The sequence below is a fragment of the Aedes albopictus genome, chromosome 2 (assembly GCF_035046485.1).
Source record: "Aedes albopictus strain Foshan chromosome 2, AalbF5, whole genome shotgun sequence".
Lineage (NCBI taxonomy): Eukaryota > Metazoa > Arthropoda > Insecta > Diptera > Culicidae > Aedes > Aedes albopictus.
Genome location: NC_085137.1, coordinates 479,640,770 through 479,654,673, shown reverse-complemented (window position 1 = coordinate 479,654,673; position 13,904 = coordinate 479,640,770). Strand labels below are relative to the sequence as shown.

The window sequence follows — 13,904 nt, the reverse complement described above, 5'->3', positions numbered from 1 at the left end:
CGTGTTTAAGCTTGGTCAATTACCGAATGTCTGCCGTACAGGATCTGCTCTTCCTTCATATCTTTGGCATCGCGAAAGACCACGCTCTTGATCACGCCCTTGATGTGTTCGTCCGGCCAGATGCCGAGCAGGATTCGCTGCGGTCGGCCACGTCCCTTGGGCCGCAGATCGGTGCCACCGTCGATGGACGGCCCGAGCATGTTGTGGACACGGTTCGCGTACAGGACGAACGTCGGATAGGGAATGTCGTACTTGCGAGCTGCTTGGGACAACGAAAGACCCTCTTTCAGGACGCTGAAGATGGCTTCGGCCATGGTTTCCGGGCGCCAGGATTTCAGCGGACCACGTTCCCGGAAGCGCAGATGGTGGATTAGGTTTTGGCTGTTCCAGCATTTCTGCCACATGGACTGCAGCTGGTATTGGTAACTTTCGGCTGGAATGAAAAAAGAGAAAGAGAGGAATTTGTTAGTTTGAGAGTTCTGCAACTTATGATATACTAGATTTATAAGTTTCAAAGATTCAAGCACTTGAATTAGTAGTATTTCGCGCCGACCCTCGATCATTTCATTTTTGTTCACTCAAACGTGGACGGATTATAGATCCCACAGGTATGATAGTTTGATAATACTGTGCTATTTGAAAATCTTGTTTCAGTTTTTTGCGATGACTATGAACATAAGAATATACATGCGGTAAGCGCATGGGTATTCAGACTATGCTGAGGATGCCGGGATAGATTCCCGGTCGATCCAAGAACTTCTGGGAACCGTCTCGCAACGACAAAGTTGTTCCACAAACTACTGCTTCAGTTAACTCCACAGAACAGAAATTTAATCGTTTTCCAGTTTTCACACTGCTAGTGTACGGTCACTGCGACCGCACGAGGTGACAGAAAGCCAATTTCCCGTGTTTAAATACTTGTTCAATCAATTAATTTATTCATAAATAAATACCTTTTCCCCACAAACCCAGCGGCCCCCTAAAATCTGACCGGGTGCAGGTCGCAATCGTTTACCGCCTCGCGCGGAAGCAACATTGATGCTGAGGCATCGAGGTTGCAAATTGTTTTCCACAAATAGGCAAACTGCAACTGGCCCCGTCAGGTAGGTACACATACGCTCTGTCCGGTTCGCAAATGACACTGCATCCGCCGTACGTTTCCGTCGCGTTGTGGTGTGGTGCTGAGTGGGCGGAAAATTGCCGGAAAATTGAGCGAGACATTTTAAAGAAATGCACGCGGACTTCACTACCGACAGGGACACTCGAGGTTTGTTAATGTTTTATCGCAAAAATAAATAACAAAAACAGAGTGGAAATTATTTCACGATTCAACTCGGCTGGCGAGTCTCCAATTGAAAACGGCGAACCGTGACCGGTCAAATCTTTTTAATGGTGGGACACACGCGGAAATTTCGGGGGTAAGTGGTTCAAAATGTAAAAGTGGACCTTCCTAGACTCAAAATCCACATGGTGAAGAAGTTATATGACAATTTTGTTTTGCTTATAACTGATGGTTTCAATATTTTTCCATCTTGCGGTTACATCTACATGTAGATAATAGATATCGAAAACAAGTTGGCTCTACTGGGCAGTTAAGAATGATGAATCAGGATGAACTGAAGCGCACTGAGGAGTCATTGTGGAAAGTAGTTCAGGTTCAGACAATAAAACTCCTATCTCCTAGGGATTCACTGGAAATACGGCCTTCGCGTCCAAGTCAAGTCCAATCTACTATGCTCAGAATACGTAGACGAATTGGCGTGGAAGCATTCACACCAATTGAAGCCAAATATTCTTATAGGGGTGGTGGGGGTAAAGTGGACAACCTAAGCGATTTGGTCGTTTCCAGTGGAAATACGGCAAAATCCATCTGCTTTTCCGAGTAACATGGAAGGTAATGATGTACTCTGGAATTCTCGTAAAGGATTGCATTTAAAAAAATATTGTTTTCTTTGATTATTTTCTTCACCAAAACGTGCATCAAAATAGCGTGAAAAAAATCGGTGGGGGTAAAGTGGACAATCGATGGGGTAAAATGAACAAGTCGTTAAAAGTTATATAACAGCATATTTTTTCTATGTTTTTAATTACAAACTATCAAATTTCATACGAAACCTTTATTATGTTGCTTTAAAATTTTTAATACAAACTTTGAAACACACTCAAATAATTATCGTAAAAATAGTGTAAAAAACAAGCACTTTTTTGGATGAAAATTATATTTTGTTGATATAAAATATTTTTTTATAACTTTTTACTTCAACTATCTCACGATATGTATGATGGCTGATGATTCTGGAGTTTGCAAATAAAAATATGAAATTTTGGTGAAATTTGAACCGATTGTCCATTTTACCCCCAAGGTCTGATTATGTTAAAATTATTCCCAAAACATTTTTTTTTCACAAAACTCATTTTTTTTTCGGTCAAATATAGTCTTCTACTTGGTCTTCATTGGTTTAGGGTGTAAAACTTGTAATAATTTGAAAATAACTTACGAGAAAACCTTAGCCATGTTAAGCAGATTTTACATCATTTCCGATTATTCACGTTATTTTTAAAGATTTTGTCATTTTAAAGAGGTTTATTTGATTTCAATGTTCAAGATCAGCAAAAGTATAACGATTCATGCTCAGGCATAAGCATCAATCGTTAAAACATGTTGAAAAACAATAGAAGCCATGAAACTGTACCCTGTCCATTTTACCCCACCTGTCCACTTTACCCCCACCACCCCTACGGCATCATCCTATCACTAAGATCATCACCGATTGGTACTATCGCCGGAACCGAGAAACCATTAGTCCTTCTGCAAGCATTCGTCCGTACGTTTACGTACAATGGCGTAGATTATTTTGAGCTTGTCCACGACAAGGTCGGCAGGAGTCAGGTAAAGCGCTGGGTAGCAGAGACTTGGAACAACACTTCGATCTTCATAGGTGCTAAGTCATTCTTCCGGCGGCACTCCAAATGGGCGGATCGTGGGAACATTTGACAGGTCGCCCTTGAAGAGAGGAGATGCTCTACAGAATTGGTTTGTGGAATTTGAAAGTAGGGTATAATTGCAATGGTGGAAGATTCCAAAAACAGGGACCGAGTTCTTGAGCACTCGATAGGTAGGAGATTGTCGGCATCACGACGGTTAAAAACCGAACAGACTCAAAACTTCCGCATGACATTTTTGAGTTCAGCAAACCCATCTTGACTAGGAATCTTGGACCGATTGAACCCTTGAAAAAGGTCCCATGCGGACCGAAACGTCGGGAAAATCATACACTAGTGTTTTCGATTCCCCCAAAAGACTGCAAAACCAACTTTTCGAAGCATCTTGAAGAGCTCTGAACCTAACAGAATTAAACATGGTGGCTCCATAGAGGACCTAAGACTCTATTTGGGTTCACGGATGGTGGGATGTTACGCCGCAGTTTCATGGTGGCCGATGAGCAAATACGCGTGGTCCATCAGAGAACTATACCACTGCCTATGAGCAGATGAAAACAAAACATGTACCGCGACTATAGTATAACAGATTGAAAGTAAATGTCATCCGCCTGGATTCTGCCATGGATTTTTTCAGAAATTCTTTCTGGAAATGTGCTAGGGATGTGCGAATCCAACTCACGACCCCTAATCCACTAGACAGACGCTTCTTTATACCAAGCTATGGAGCCACCATCTCTGCGAAGGAGTCCAGAGTCAGGAAAAACCCTAGGAGAAATAAAAAATCCAGAAGCAATCCCGCCAGAAATCTATGAAGGAATACCAGGAGCAATGTCAAGTAAACAAATGTTTATATAAGAGGGTACTTAATAAGCTAAGCAGCTTTCCAAAATATTCCAAAATAATGGACGCAGTGGTTGAAAGGCTCTACAGATGAGAGAAGAAAGCTAAGCAACTTGTTCGAGATTGCTCATTAGCTTTCTAAGTAGCTTAATTTTCAAGTAATTTTGGAACTTGAAAGTTCACTTAAGGTAGCTGGATAGCTTTCTAAACAGCTTCTGACAGATCTTTGATAAAATTCATGCAGAAACAAAACTGTTTTTTAGCAGCACAACCTTGTTGGTGGTGTGTGATTCATGTCTGAAATGGCTTTTGATAATCATATTTTCACACACGATCTTATGTAGATTTGAACAGGATCCACTGCGTAATAGTCTGCTGATATACCGCTGCGCTGCCCGAGCAGGAATGAATAACTGACACATAACTGCAGTATACCAAAGTCAGGTGTCATACCAAGACAAGGTATTGGTCGGTTAGCCAGGTATTGAAAATAACTTATTTTGGTATTTTGTAGGTATTGATAAAATACCTCAATGAGTTATTGGTTTGGTGTTGAGGACTGCTTGAGGTATTATTCAATTATGGAAAAATCACTATTTGTATTATAACTTGTGACAAAGAAGGTGCAATAAAGTAACAAGTAGTTTTAGTAGCTTTTATGGTGTGTTGAGCATCGATTCTCTCACAGAGCTTTTGGTGTAGTATGTAAGGTGAGTAGATAATACTCCTGGTGTCCATGGTTCGAGTCTGGACAAAACCTTTTCCTATCTTTTTTATCATTTCTCCTCATTTATGTTGCATAAGAATTCAGAATCTGCGCTTTTTGGGTTTCAAAGAAGAAGCAACTGTGTTCTGTCGCCCGTAATACGGACAGTAAATAAATTGCACTAAGGTTGCTGTTACTGGATTAGCAACAAGTCGTGTTGCTTGGGAAATGAAAAGACGCTCAAGTTTTCTGTAACGCATATGGGACCTAATCTGAACAAACAAACCAGAGTTAGATGTTTCATGCATGTTACATAACACATTTAATGTAAGCTGACTGCATTATCACTAGCGAGCAATATGTAAGCTCCGCCTCCACGAATCGATGTCAAACACGTGGTAATTTGTGATTTCTATGGAACAAAGCCGCAACTTTACGAATTTCGGAGTTTAAATGCAACTCAACTGACAAGATGGAAGTTTCGTGTGCTTCTAGTGCAACTAATTTAGACCAAAGCATAGAAAGCCACAATCTGCATGATGTTACAGGTGCTGCTTGGGTTTATACCTCATTCAGATTGTAGGTACAGTAGACGTTCGATAAGTGCAACATGTTTACGTTTCACTTAACGAATGAAATTCGATAACTGCAACAACTGACAGACGTCACATAGCTGTCAATTGTTGCAGAATGCATTCAAAAAACATCGCATTGCAACAAAAGTGCATACAAAAAACATCGCATCATTGTTGACATTTCATTTTGACGGATAGCGGTGCGATAACTGCAAAACTGGTGCACTTAGCGGACTTGCAGTTAAAAAGCATTGCAGTTAAAGCGTTTGCACCGAGCGAACGTCTACTGTATCAGGTTTTTCATACCTGAGTTTGGTATTCTTCAGCTATTTTCTCCTGCTCGGGTGCTGAAGACGCTTAACAAAGTCAAGCTAACTTCACTACTGTACAAGTGTGCAAAACTAGCTGCCGACAGAAAATCGATTCAAGTCAGACTTCACCCACTGTTCACTCAATCGTAACTGAAGTAATGTGGTAGGGCGTTGGGATCTCACTCCGCAACTATCGGTTCGAATCCGGGGGGTGGCATATATATTTTTTTTTTGTTCAAGCCTAATATTCAATGGCTTGATAAATTCAAATGTGTCCATAGAAGAATTCGAATGACCCCCAATTCTAGAGGCGCTAGGTGAGATGAGGAGAAAACCGTTTGTTTACATCGAAAATTCAATTTTTCTTCTTCAAAATTAACTAATATTTTGCCTTGGTAGTTGCTATTTTCCATTGGTATAGGGTGTCCCAGAAAGTATGGGCACAACATTGCAGCTCTGCCATTTGGAAACGGTTGCATGATTAATCTTTATTTTCACGCATATCCTGCCTTAATATATTAACATCAAATGCCAATTATTAGAATTTGATTTTTACACATCGTTTTGATACGGTAGAACTTTCCCTAGAAGACCTTTTAAAGAATCCGCACAAATTGCTATATTTTTCAATAACATCGCTTAACATATTATTTTCCACGCATGAAATTAAACATGAAAAAAATTTCAAAAAATATATCCGTGATTTTCTACATGCGTATCTATTGTACAAATATTAAATTGAATTGAAAACATATACTTTCGAACCTAAAAAATTTAATTCAAACTCAAAAATAGATATTTTTGAAACTCCGAATTTCAAATACTTGAAAGCAAGCTTCCAAATGTGTATCACAGCATGCAGAAAAAGACAATTAAATTTCACTATAAGTTAAATAAATACTCCAGCTTTATTAGGTGTAGATTGATGTTTTTTAAATCTCGTTAAAACATGTTTTAAAACTCGAATGTCTGTGGGCATGTCTCATCCAGAAATAGAAAAAGCGATTTTTCCGATTTTCTCAAAATTCTGAAAGGCCAGTACGCACAGGCAAACCATATTCTTATGAAAATTTTCAATCTAGCATCTAAGGAAACATGTTTTCGAATGTATCATGCCATAAAAATTCTAAAAAAATGTTTCGAATTTGTTTATATGTCAAAATGGTAAAAAAGTAGGTTGTGCAGGAGTTTTGAAAGTTCTTTTTTTATTTTAAACATTCTGCATACAAAAACACTTTTAAATGCATATTTTTTTTTACAGGTATCAACAAAAATACTTTGAATAAAAATACAAAAATATAAAAATTGTTGTTTGTTAAAAATGATTGTATTCTCGCTATACAAAGTTGTGCCCATACTTTCTGGGACACCCTATAAGTAATGGCTTCCATTATCATCATTCTTGATACCCACGCCGACAGACATCGGATTGGCTAGCTAACAAAAAATCCGGAAGATCGCCCGCCGGAGACATAGCAAGAGCTCCTCAAATTTATCATATAAATTGTTCGTAAGTACCTACCGGATCTAAGCACATCTGAAAGAGAATTAAATTTCCTTTTCAAAATATGCTCGTTTGGTTCTCTACGATGCGGAATTCGATATGAAAAAGATGCACTTTGCCTATGCTGCGCCATAGCAAATTTTGGCGGAGTCACTCTTTTCATAGGGTTCTCATTCCTGCCACCAGAGAAAAGAGTGATCGTTAGCTTTCATCAAATTCGCCTATTATTTGTGTATACTTAAATAGTTGTTTTCTGCAAAAAAATGACATTTTATCTTCATACAAACACGGTGCTAATGAACTGAGCTGCTATGAACTTGAAAGTTCCGGCAAAGTTCCGAGTGGCATCTGCAGCAGCTTTAAAGCTGCTTAAGAGGCTAACAATGAGCCTTGCCAGAACTTGTTACCGAAGTTCCAGCAAGGCTCATCGTTAGCCTCTTAAGCAGCCAGGAAGTTCCATTCAATTTATCTAAATTTCGCGGAACTTTAAAGTGCATTTTGTCATGAGAAACGGAACTTTTGGGAATCACCTTTAGTAACCCCTGAAATAATCTCATAAGGAATCCCTGAGTGAATCCTAGAGGAACTCCTTAAAGAACCCCTGGATAAAGTTAGGAAGGAATCCATAAATAATACCTTGAGAAATCATCTCGGAAGGATTCCTTGCACGAATTTATAGAGATATCTCTAAGAAAAACCGGGGAAGAAGCAATGGAGGAATCCCGAGAGGACTCAATGTTGACATCTACGGAGAACTTAATCAAGGAAACTTGGTAGGACTCAATGGGGAATCGTGAAGGAATCCTAGAAGGAATCCCGGAAGAAATCCCTGAACTTCTGGGAGAAAACCCAGGAACAATTCTAAAGAAATCACCGTAGAAGTCTCATTAGAAATCCTAAAAGAATGTTGGAGTAATCCCCCTGAGAATCCCGGGAGAGATATCTGAATCTATCTGGGAGGAATCTCTGAAGAATTAAATGGATGAATCTTGGAAGGAATCCATGAGAGCAGTCCAGGTAAAATCTGTAATCCGTTGAAGATCCCCACACATAATCCCAGGAGGAGTATCTGCAGGAATAATTCCCAGGAAAACATAATAAAGCAATCTTGGTAGAACTCAATGAACGAACTTCGGAAGAAATTAATGAAGGAATCCAGGGAGGAATTCCCAGCAAAATTCCAGAAAGAACTCTGGGAAAAAACCATGCAAGAATCCTGGAGGACTCACTGAAGGAATTCCAGAAGAGATCCCTAAACAAAATCCGGGAAGGATCCACGAAGGAATCCCGGAAAAAAAACCTAAAAAGAATCTCGTGGGAAATCGCAGCAGGAATTCTGGTAAAACTGCCGGAAGAAATAAATAATCTCAGGAAAAATCAATGAAGAAATTCCGGAGAAGCAGACTGGAGTGATGGAAAATATCCCTGAATAAATCCCGGAAGAATTGCGGAAGGAATCCTAACGGAATTCTAGAAAGAATTCGCGGATGAATCCTTGATAGAATCTTGTAGGAATTCCCAGAAAAGTCCCTGAAGAAAACCCGGGAAGAAATTCCGAAAAATGGCCGGAAGAAATCCGTTGAATAATCTCAAGAGAAATCAATGAAGGAATTCCGAGAAGAATTTTTGAAGGAATATGCCGTGATGAAATTCTGGAGGGAAACTCAGGAAAAAAATCTGAGAGACCTGGAAAAAATCCCTGAAGGAAAAATACCCTGAAGACCTGGAAAAAATCCCTGAAATTTCTCTAGGAATCCCGGGAAAAAACTTAGAATCCGTGATGCAACGTCGGGAATAACCCGTGGAGGAATCCCGTGAAGGAATCCCGAGAGGAATCCCTAGCAGAATCCTTGTTAGAATCCATGACATAATCCTGGAGGAATCCCTAATCTCTGGAGAGCTCCCTAAAGAATCCAGAAATTCAGAAGCCTGGAAAAACTGCCTAGAGAAACCCATAGATTTATCTCAGGTGAAATCAGTGGAGGAATCCCGCGCGAAAACTCTGGAGCAAAACCTGTAAGAATTCTCTTTAGGAATCATTAAAGTTAAAGGAATCCCAGAATTCCTGGAAGAACCCTTGACAGAATCTTTCAGGAATCTCAGAAGAAATCCCTTAAGAAAACACCAAAAATGCCTGAAGAAATCCTTTGAATAATCTCAGGAGAAGGGTGGACCTGGTGTGATGGTTAAAGCACGTGACTGTCACTCCAAGGACCTAGGATCGAATACCACTCCCGACAATCTTACTAAATGTGCGGGAAGTAAAGTGTGGGTTCTGAGACGAACTAGTCTAGGGCTAAACATCCCGTTAATACAGATAAAACAAAAATCTCAGGAGACATCAATGAAGGAATCCCGGAAGGATTTCTGAAGGAATCCTAGGAATATTTCCTATGGAATCCCGGAGGAGAACCCAGAAAAAAATCTAATAGAATCACAAGAGAAATCAATAAAGAAATCCTGGAAGTTATATCTGAATCTCCAAAAACTCCAGGAGGAATCCCCAAAGGAATCATTCAACGAATCTCCTCAGGAACACCTGAATAGATGCCGAAATCAATCCCAGAAGAAATCTCTAAAGGAATCCTGGGAGGATTCAATGGAGGGGTCCTGGGAGGAATTCTTGAAGGAATACTTGAAGGAACCCCTAAGGAAGAAATCACTGAAGAAATCCCGGTGAAAATCCTGAAAGCATTATGAGCGAAATCTCTACATGAAATCCAGGAGAAATCCAGGGGGAATCCTGGGAGAATCCTACATGGAATTCAGGAAAACTCGTCTGAAGGAAATATGGAAGAAATTTCTAAATGAAAATCAGGATTCAGGAAGATTAAATGGAGGTACATACTCTGGAAAGAACCTCAAAAGGAATATCGGAGAAAATCTTGAAAGAATTTCAAAATTTAAGATGAATCTCCGAAAAAATCAATTATGAATCTCTGAAGAAATCCTACCAAGAATCCATGATGAAAATCCTGGAGATATTTTTGCAGGAATCGCGTGAATAATCCCTGATGAAGTCAAGTGAGAAATCAACGAAAGTACTGTAAACCATGATTAATATACCAGGAAAACATTGTTTTTCACATTTGAAATTTAACACAATAATCGTGATAATATTCAATCTTTGCAGCAACGTCTGCGCAGCCAAGTGAGCTAATTCTGAAGTTAATTGTGTAATTCACAAGATATTCACTCAAGACATTCAGCGTCCTACAGTGATAGACATTCGTTTAGCCGAGAACAAAAAAAGTGTCAGGAAACTCATATACAAGATTTTATGATAAAACTTTTTTATCGTAGTAATAGTATATCTAGTACAGTTTTATAAAAATGTGATACATTAAACTTACATATACACTGAAACAAAACCGAGGGTAAAAACCCTTCAAATTTCATTTTTTGCCTAGACATTCATTTAGCCAAGGTAAACGAAAAATTGGTTTTCAATAGATTTTTTGCAATTTCGTGAGTATATTTCGAGAATATACTCCAAGGCATTTAGTTTATGACGTGTTAGCAAGATATTTGACCTTAAAAGTTTATTTATTTGTGAAATTCAGAGAAATATTATAAAAAAAATGTCCCGATAAGGAGAAGCGACGATAAACAAATTTATTTAAGAAAACTGATTTCTGTAAACACTCAAACGTAAGCTAAATTAGCAGTTTTGAAAATATGGCACAGAATTTTTGTCAGAAATGTTCAAATTATTGCATAAAATGTCATGAAAAAAATAAGTATATTGGTTTTTGGTTGGTTAAACTTTAAAATGGGATTGATAAAAGCTAAAATAAATAGTTCTGCATTGAAATAAATACGTGCCCTAATGCCTGTGGAGTATACCTGTTTGATACTATCATTACTAAATGAGTTAGAAGACTGCAAAGTGAAAGAACTGCAAGAAGTGTCAGATTTTGTGTACCCTGTTTATTCAAAAGCAGATGCTCATACAAAAATGCAAGATTTGGTTAAATAATTGGTTTATTTCATTCAATCTGAATGGTTCTCGAGAGTAATCCGACCGGTACAAGAAGGCGCGGTGCGTAGCGAGCTAGGTCGGTCGATCAAGTGGAGGACGATCTGCGGATCCTTCGCAGAGTGCGGAACTGGAGACAAACAGCCATGGACCGTGTGGAATGGAGACGACTCCTATGTACAGCAGAGGCCACTCAGGCCTTAGTCTAAGCGGTAAGGTAAGTAAGCATGTCTCATATTTTGTGTGTCCTCAAATGGTAATGTTTAAGAGGAAACAAACCATCATCGTTTAGCAAAAACTCAAAAGCAGTTTTCTCGCTGAAATCACAACCAATGTTAATGAAAATTTATCACTGCACTCTGGCCACCATCTCGATTACAGTGAAATAATTTTCAATTACGGTTTTGTGGCTTAGAGGCAGAAAACTGCTTTTGAAAAATTGATGATTGCTGATGACTGAATGATGGTTATTTGAGCCTTAATTTTATTGTGCATTTGTAGTGTTTTAAATTATTTTTGCTACATTGACGCCCAACGTGGTGCATTTATGGTGTTTTGGTCCACTTTATGGTGGACACATCGCCAAGGGTGCATTTCGTTCCACAAGCCCTCACTTCTCGTTCACATACAGGTGAACGACACTCTCCATTTTGGATGGTAGTTCCGCTTTTGGGGGGGAGGGGGGTAATTTTTTGCGAATTCTGAAACCGGACCGGGCACGAAAATGTCCACTTATTTTCCCCAAATGCGTTTGGGACAGCGCACGAACAAGGCAGCAAAGGGGGGGGGTTCTTCCAAATATTTGGGCCGGGATTTTTATTTGTTTCCTTTTCGTGTTTCGATGGGACGTCGCGTCGCGACTCTCGATTTCATTGACGACCGACGACCGACCGACCAACACGACGGTGAGAGGTGGTCCATATGATTATTTAATGCGATTTAATTCGACTAATGTGAAAAGCCGTAAATGTGCGGTAGTCACACATGAAAGGCTCGACGAGATGGGTGTTCTTTTTTGCAATCCGGGATTGGTGCCGCGGTCGATTTGAACTACCGGTTGTCGTCATCGGCGGACGGGACAGGGTGGAAGTGGCGCGGCGGTGGGCAATGGTTATTAATTTATTGGTAAATTTTGATGTCGCGGGGTTATTTGCGTCTCGAAATCGGTTGGAATCGACCGGAAGTGTGTGGTCGGACTCTTTGTGTGTGGTCGATGTATTTGGCTTGCATAAGAGCTTGGATTTATTTAGCGGCAATTTAATTTCTCTGCATGATATTAGATAGAGTTGACAGAAAGTTTGGATTGTGTCAAGTCTTCCACGTGGAGGATTTTTCTTAAAAACTACGCACAAGATTTATTATTTTGGAACAGTAGAAGGGTTCCAAAAGCAAATGAAGAAAATGTTTACAATTTAATTACCTTGTTTGGCAGCAAAAGCACTTCCATCGTCGGTAAATCGGTTCGCTAGAAGTATGAAAAAGCGGTGGGGTTTATAATTAATATCAAGAAATATTTAGTACAACAAGGTAATCATGTTTATTAAAGAATTAAATGCCGTTTAAGCTCAACCATCGATTAGATTGAGAACAAACGATGGAACTTTATGGTTGTCTTGGTGGTCTTTATCAAGTAGCTGTAAATAATTAACCGTGAAGGATTACCTAATGACTTCATTGCCCATTCGGTGGCTACTGATGGACCCTGCGTCCGGATGTGTGTATGACAGGGAGCCATCAGCTAAAGCCAACCAATTATAAATTAACGTTTCGTCCATCTCAAGTCGAACCTTCGCTTCCGAATATGCGCCCAGCAATATGTACTGGTAGTACGAAGAACAGCTGGTTCGGTGGTAGCAGTAGGGTTCGCTTCGCGTCGTTCCTTTCCTCTAGGAACGGACGTGTGCAACGCAGGCAGGGCAGTAAATTATTCACACATGCATAAAGTTATAATTAACAGTCTATTAAATGTTTCAGCAAATTTCATAAATGAACTATCGCTATCGGTTCTCGGTGAGTAGATGGGTTGGTTCTATAACAAAACCACCAGACACCAGCCAGCGCCAGTATCCTATCATCATCATCATCATCGGCATCGACGACTGGCGTTCATTCGGTTCCGCCGCCGAACTACCGACAACATGATCAGGGACGGTTTTGATGGTGTTCTGTACTTCTGACTGGAAGAAGGGTGTGCAGTGAAAGCGCATACTCTCAGGTATCTCTTCTTCCTTGACTTGCCAAACTGAATCGTGTAGTTTGGTGTAGACTGGCTCAAGAGATTGTAGAATATAGTTATGTGAAAAACAATCTCCATAGAGAAGCTTTGATGGGTCATTCTAAGTCATGAGTTCGTATCCGAACACACATGATATTTAAAAGGCGAACCTGAGAAAGTAATTTCTTCAATTGTACTATTATTAGCTTTTTTAAATTGATGAAAATTTTACATGGATTTTATGGTTAATTTACTTAAATTTCGAAGTGAATTCTCTGACCCAGATAACCTCTATTTTCCGGCCTAAGTCATAGAAAAGCCCTTGAGCATAAGGCATCGGATCTATATGCATAAGCTGTGTTTCAATGAAACTTATGCTTGTACTGTACAGTTTCATGCAACTATGTGCTGTCAATTGGTGTATTCAAGTTCTGTTTAAGAATCTCCATGAACTTCGTTGAGTATAGGTCATCAAATGTACAAGTGTAATCTGTCTGAAACGTATTAAAGCCCTTTTGTAATTCCCATGAAGCTCACCTGAGGATTACCTGACCGCCTGTGAAGGCCCCCAAAAACCCCTTATGAAACCCCCTGAAATCCTCGTGGATTTCACATGAGAACCTGTGAAGCCTTCTAAAACCATTCTGATATCTTTGTACCGACTTTTCGAACCCTCTAAGCAGAATACCCTCTTCGAATGAGTGTTATCAGTTTAGTATCTTGTATCTTTTAATTCTCCCTATTTTGCTTATCCTTTGACAGATACGCGTATTTCTGATAGCTCCTGAAATTTTTTGAAAGGCCCTGAAATGCATTGGACACATTCTACCG

At 39.6% G+C, this 13,904-nt stretch overlaps 1 protein-coding gene across 4 annotated transcripts in view; it reads right to left on the bottom strand.

The window, feature by feature from the left end:
- Positions 1-13,904, bottom strand: part of LOC109413960 (protein bric-a-brac 1-like) — a 572,283-nt gene that overhangs the window by 15,238 nt on the left and 543,141 nt on the right. For 2 of the 4 annotated variants that reach the window (XR_009998083.1, XM_062854100.1), the window contains exons 4-5: positions 12,279-12,323; positions 24-433 (exon numbers count right to left, since the gene is read on the bottom strand). Coding sequence is in view for 3 of the 4 variants with exons in the window: in XM_062854100.1 (XP_062710084.1) it covers positions 24-433; positions 12,279-12,323 (455 nt within the window). In the remaining variant the exon portion in view is untranslated. The remainder of the gene's footprint in view (positions 1-23; positions 434-12,278; positions 12,324-13,904) is intronic. The other 2 variants (XM_062854103.1, XM_062854102.1) reach the window with 1 other exon arrangement.